This window comes from Hydractinia symbiolongicarpus, chromosome 4 (genome assembly GCF_029227915.1).
Source record: "Hydractinia symbiolongicarpus strain clone_291-10 chromosome 4, HSymV2.1, whole genome shotgun sequence".
NCBI classification, from domain to species: domain Eukaryota; kingdom Metazoa; phylum Cnidaria; class Hydrozoa; order Anthoathecata; family Hydractiniidae; genus Hydractinia; species Hydractinia symbiolongicarpus.
The window spans coordinates 25,522,934-25,529,598 of NC_079878.1; the positions used below are offsets into that span (position 1 = coordinate 25,522,934).

General features: G+C 31.7%; 1 protein-coding gene across 1 annotated transcript; it reads left to right on the forward strand.

Moving 5' to 3' along the window:
• Positions 1 to 15: 15 nt before the first annotated feature.
• On the forward strand, positions 16 to 6,476 carry LOC130642033 (serine/threonine-protein kinase PAK mbt-like). Its single transcript, XM_057449099.1, has 6 exons — positions 16 to 806; positions 1,270 to 1,403; positions 1,909 to 2,035; positions 2,933 to 3,058; positions 3,375 to 3,509; positions 4,324 to 6,476. Exons 1-6 carry the CDS (start codon positions 39 to 41, stop codon positions 4,483 to 4,485), a joined length of 1,452 nt encoding a protein of 483 aa, XP_057305082.1. The 5' UTR covers positions 16 to 38; the 3' UTR covers positions 4,486 to 6,476.
• Positions 6,477 to 6,665: the final 189 nt, after the last annotated feature.

Sequence of the window (6,665 nt, forward strand, 5' to 3'; positions counted from 1 at the left end):
ATTTTAATTTTATAGGAAATAGAATTAGTATACTGAAAATGTCAAAAGTCAAGAAAAAGAAGAGGATCCGAAAGAAAGACATAGGTCTGCCACAGGAATTTTCACACAATTTTCATATGACATATGATAACAAAGAAGGAAATTATGTTGGCATTCCTCCACAGTGGAAAAAGTTTCTTGCAAAAGAATTTGAAAGGCCAAGGCCTTTTATGGATCCAAGCGTGGTAACCGATATTGAACCAGGTGTTTTAATGCTGCAGGCACAAGCATCTGGAACAAAACAAACACCTAGTGGTGGAAGGATAAGTATAGCTAGATCAAATTCCTTAAGACAAAACTCAGTAAAATCTAAAAATAAAACTGTCAATGGAGACTCAAAGGGAAATAACAGCATGCCGCTTGATCGTAGCAAGGTAACTTCAAGAAGCTTACCTAAGAACACTTACTCAGCCCAACGTAAAGAATATTATAAAGTGAAAAGACAGCAAAAAGAAGCACAGACTCCTCAATCACCAACAGATAGTAAAGGGAATCTTTCTCCAACTCCTTCAGTAGATGGATCTGTTGCAGCTAGCTCAGCTTCATCGAATGATAATATTTTTGTTAGTCATGATGAATTTAGAGAAGCACTTAAGTTAGTTGTATGTAATGACGACCCCAAAGAACATTTAGAGAATTTTGTGAAAATAGGAGAAGGCTCAACTGGTATTGTGTGTATTGCAAGAGATAAGAGATCTGGTCGGCAAGTTGCAGTTAAAAAAATGGATTTGCATAAACAACAAAGGAGAGAACTATTGTTTAACGAGGTATGTTCTTTTCAGTACAAACAAACAAAATTTCAAATACTTTAGTTGATTTGGTTTTATTCTTATTAAATATAACTAAATCTTGTATATTTAACGTTTATCTGTATGTTGAGGCTCAGATGGAGGATCTTTTCAAGGATATATATGCTAAGTAGTTGCTTAGCCTTGGTGAATCTTTTGGATGTGTTTTTTGTTATAGATATTTTAATTCAACAATATTCTCTTTTTCTTTAACACCATAAGACTTTAGCACTTTTATTTGTAATGGTAAAGCTAAAAACAGGGACATACAATTTTTTAAGTTGTTTTCCCAATAAGCATAACCTGAGCATACTCATATCTCAGCCGTATACTGAAGTTTCATAGGTCTCCACATTGGCCAGACTCACTTAAAAATAAAGAAAATGTCTAATAATTAAAGACATTCATAATCTGTTTTATGTTTACGTATTTTCTTGTATAGGTAGTAACAATGAAAAACTATCATCATTCGAATATTGTTGAACTTTATGATGCATATCTGGTTAATGAAGAATTATGGGTAGTGATGGAGTACCTGGAGGGAGGAGCATTAACTGATATAGTTTCGTATACAAAGTATGTTTATAAAACTGTGTTTTTTTTAAGAAGGTGCTTTGTGGTAACTTCCTTTATGTCTTTTTTTATGTCCTGTTTTCTTATTGAAATTTTTTTGACAATTTAGCACTCCATGTTAAGTCTTGATTGTGCTCATTTTGCATAAATTTGCCTCCATTATTTTTGTTAAAAAAAAACTTCCTAAATATTAGCTAATCAGAATAAGTATTGTGTATGAAACGTATCATTATATTGATACACCTTTTTATACCAAATCTTTCCAACATCATATCATGACAAAACTTTGTCATTATTACTTTACCTATATACATTATAAGCCACCCATTGTTAAAAAATTTATCATTTTCTTATAAAATATAAAACATTTTATTAACAAAAACATGTCCAAATGTACTTGAAATGAAAAAAATTGCAAATGTAACGCCTTTCTACTTTAGCAGTTATTTTTGGGATGGAAGTATTGTTTTTAAAAATATGTATTTCAATACAACACGATTATTTTTAGATTAAAAGAAGATCAGATTGCTTATTTTTGTAAAAGTTGTTTAAAGGCGTTGGAGTATTTACATTCGCAGGGTGTCATCCATCGTGATATTAAAAGTGACAGCATCCTTATGTCACTCAATGGACAGGTATGCTGTGTGTAATCTTCATTGACACCTGTGGCTATTATTAAATTAAAGTGTTGAGTAATTAGACTTCTCGTCTGCAGTTAATTCCGTGAAAATGTTTCGTGCTTTTTATGTTTCGTGCTTTTCATGTTTCGTACTTTTCATGTTTCGTATTTTTTATGTTTCGTACTTTTCATGTTTCGTACTTTTCATGTTTCGTACTTTTCATGTTTCGTACTTTTCATGTTTCGTACTTTTTATGTTTCGTACTTTTCATGTTTCGTACTTTTCATGTTTCGTACTTTTCATGTTTCGTACTTTTCATGTTTCGTGCTTTTCATGTTTCGTGCTTTTCATGTTTCGTACTTTTCATGTTTCGTACTTTTCATGTTTCGTCCTTTTTATGTTTCGTACTTTCCATGTTTCGTACTTTTCATGTTTCGTACTTTTCATGTTTCGTCCTTTTTATGTTTCGTACTTTTCATGTTTCGTACTTTTCATGTTTCGTCCTTTTTATGTTTCGTACTTTTCATGTTTCGTACTTCCATTGAGCGTGTAATACATTGTAGCAAGGTCAAAAGCATTAATTTTTGCATATGGATTGTTTTCAGTTTCGCGAATGTTTAAAGTTTTTATCAAATATTTTCGAGTTATTTTTTGGGTGCGCATTCAATTTTCTATTTTGTGAAAATTGCACCCTTTCTCACCCTGAGATAAAAGTTCACTATTTAGGGCATATATTAGGGGCATTAGGGTTATATTGGCGAATTAGGCGAAGATTTGTAAGAAATCCCGAAATTAAGTACACTTTTAAATGGCTCGTTATATATCAGGTTAACAGAACAGTTTGTTTTTTGCTCCACATGTTCGACAGTTATATATAACTTCTTGTATCCTATGAAGCTAATTTCTATTTAGGTAAAACTATCGGATTTCGGTTTCTGCGCACAAGTTAGTAATGAAGTACCTAAAAGAAAATCACTAGTGGGCACCCCATATTGGATGGCACCTGAGATTATTTCTAGAGACAGTTATGGGACAGAGGTTTGTAATAATCGATACTCCTAGCTTAATACTCACAATGCTTGCCATATGCGAGTGTGAGAATATTAACTAGTGTTTAAGATTTTTATTATCTGGCTGACTAACTAGCTGTCTATCTGACTGGTCTGTGAAACAAAATAAGTTACGATTGGTCAATTCATGTGGGTTATTCTATGAGCTAGCGACTATTTCTAATGTCCGTTAAAGTTTTTCTTTCGCGTCCAAACGAATTTAAAAAAGATATGTGAAATAAATTTTCTATTTCTTTGAATGTGAATATCGACTGCATTATGATTTCTTCTTTTACCGCTTTCAGGTGGACATTTGGTCATTTGGTATCATGGTGATGGAAATGATTGACACTGAGCCGCCCTTTTTTAATGAACCGCCCCTAATGGCTATGAAGAAATTAAGAGATCTTGATCCGCCAACTTTAAAGCAACCTGAAAACGTGTGTAAAAGCTATCTGATTTATTTTATTGATGTGTTGATTTTTTATAGTACATGGTATTGACTTCAAAGTTGATGGGAAATCTTTGCTGCTATTAACAGTTCAAACAATTAATTGGGAATGTACGACAGGGTGCCTACCCTCATACAAAATCATACAATTTCATACAAAATGACAAATCTTCTATATTCTCCTACAACCACATCCAAAACTACCTGAAAATATAATTTCTCATACAAACTCCTACTTTTTTAGATTTTTATTCAACCAAAATTTTGTTTTTAACATTTCTTCGGACCATCAAATAAACATATTGTTGTCTCTAGTACTTGGCAGTAACCCTGATATTCATTTAATCTAATTTGAAATACTTTTCATCCATTCTTTCCTTTTTTACATGAATTATGTATATAATACAAAATTAGCAACTTTTAAAGTGAAAATTTGAAAAGAGTTTCCTACAATCTCCTACTTTTTTGTTACTTTTTTCTATCAATTTGACCGCGCAATCTCATACAAATGAACGGAAAATTTACCTACAATCTCCTAAAAATGAGAGATAAAATTATGATGGGCACCCTGTACGAGAGACGGAATAAAAGGGTCACAGATTTAGCCGTTATAAAATATGTGGAAGCTTATTGTCAGTGCTTATAACTTTTATAGTTTTCTTCTCAATTGTAGATTTGTATACAAGTCTGTGTAAGTACAAAAACTCATAAAATATGCATACATACAACAATCATGTAATATCAAAACGTGTTTTTAGAAACTCGTATGTTTGAAAATGGAATTTAGCTAATGCTTTTTTTAGGTATCGTCTAAATTGATATCCTTTCTTGAAGCTTGCTTACAGAAAGATCCCTTCCGCAGATCTTCAGCTTTTGAGCTTCTTCAGCACCCTTTCTTGCGCATGTCTTCTTCGACCACAAGTATATCAGCTCTAATACGGGAGTATAAACAAAGTGCATGTTAGGCTAACTTGAGACTTAATATATGAACGCTAATTTGAAGGAAGCTGAATATGGCAGAGATGTGTATTCTTACACGTTCGTTATTTTGGAGAAGCTAAGTATGATGGAGGTGTACATGCGTTAATTTGATAAAACTAGTGGAGATAGCTATATTTTTACACGCTTAATTTTGAAGAAGCTAATGGAGATAATCGTATTCTTACGTATGCGTTATTCTGGAGAATGGAGGTTATGATGAAGGTGTACATACGTTAGTTCGATGAAGCTGGCGACAATTACTGTACTCTTACATGTTGACAATGTAAAAAAAGCGCGAGCGTAAATATTAGGTATGAAGTTTGTCATTGGTTTATTTTCTGAGTATTCGAACTTTTTTCGGAAAAAGGAAGTTAAAATCTCGTTCTCAAAAACAATATCAGTCTTGTTTTCGAGAACGAGCCACTCGATAAACTTCTGACTTAACTCGAACTTCGATTGGCTCGAATTTTGATTCGAACCTTTTTTTCCTTATTCCTTTAAAAGTTCGAATTACCAAATGTATATAAAGATTGCACATAATTTTATAATCTTGAATTTTCGATAAATACTAACATTTTTTTTCGTTGAAAATGCTGTTTCTGCACCTTCATAGTTGTCTATCTAAAGCTTTGGTAGTTGAACATTACTTCAAAGTAATGTCAGTGAACTTTCTTCTTTGTTCTTATATTTTTATCTTCGCATTTTATAATGATGATATTGTATATATATAAATGAATTTTATTGTCTGCAATTTTCTTAACTTTTTTGCTCTACTTTACTAAAAAGTTAAAAGTTATCGTTTTAAAAATCATAATATAACTTATTTCACATTGTTTTATGAACCATTTATATTTTAACTTTGCCTTGCCTTGAAATTGTTCGAGTTTTTTCTTTTGACTTCTTTACATTAAAGAAGAGTTTCCGAAAATTTAAAAAACGGTCCCCTATTTATACCCTTATAATTCTTTTCGGTAAGAGCCCGACTAATCTATGACTTTACGTTTACAATTTTCTAAATAATTCACAAGTTACCACTTGAAAGCATCTTTATTTTCAGCCTTTTTTCTTACAATCGTGTTTCTTATAAAAACAACAACGTATATTGTCAGATTTGGTATGTTATCGTTGTATTTTTCCATTTTAATGTTGCATGCCTGGTAACAAGTCCTTGTTTTTTTTTGTTTTTTTTGCCACTGAGACTGTTTTTGTGTTAGTTTGCGTTTTTTTAACTTGCTTTACGTTGTTTATATTATTAGTAGATTATGAGTTTCGAACATATCGAGGGATCTTTTATTTTATCGATTACTTGTTGAATATGTGGCGAGTGTTTTTTTTTTTTTTACTTTTTAAAACAACTTTTCGAAAACTTTAATGGAATCCACAGGTTTGAATTTTCGTGATTATGTCACACGAAGAAAGATGTACATTTTGTTACGGTCCAAATCTTTCGTAATTGTGTTCGGTTTATCTTCACTGTAGATACTCGATTAAGCTTAGAATATCATACAAGAAATATAAACGAGTGTTACCATCTCCACAACAAGCACAGCACTTGTTGTGGAGATTTCTTTAGTTATAATAACTAAAGAAAGTCTTCGTTGGTGCTTTTTGAAGGTGAGGTGGGCTTTCACACAAATGTTTGATAACATTTTTGTAGACCTGGAAAATTATCTCCCAGAGAAATTTTGGTACCATTGAGGTAATTTTTTTAAAATGAGAAGTTTCTAGGAATCTTTAATCGAGTACTTACAGTATCCTAAATCATGCTTAATGATAATTGTGCTCCATCTTCTTCCAAACTTTGAGAATTATAATGTGTATATGTACAACATAGCTGATTATTTATTATATGATTGATTTTTTTATTACAGAATGCGCAACCTCGTTCCAGTATTTTCACATTACATTTTGAAAAGTACTGGGACCAAATAATTTGTATATTTTTTGGAAATTAGAATACAACGGTGTTGTTTGGTTCAAGTGTATGAAATGTAGCTGTTTGTATTATCGGCGAAATATCTGATGACAAAAAATTATCGTCTGTACATTTATTGATGAAATTATTTTCGCAGAAAATTCGACGACCAAACTGTTTTGCCATGAAAATATTGTCAAGAATTGAGTTATTGCTATTTTACCTACATTATCCAGTTTCATGCAATTC

Bases quoted from the DNA above. Each gene is read 5' to 3' on its own strand.
- LOC130642033 (XM_057449099.1), top strand. From the start codon at position 39: ATGTCAAAAGTCAAGAAAAAGAAGAGGATCCGAAAGAAAGACATAGGT. The intron at 807-1,269 runs GTATGTTCTTTT...TTTCTTGTATAG, and splicing joins GAGAACTATTGTTTAACGAG to GTAGTAACAATGAAAAACTA. The intron at 3,510-4,323 runs GTGTGTAAAAGC...TGCTTTTTTTAG, and splicing joins CTTTAAAGCAACCTGAAAAC to GTATCGTCTAAATTGATATC.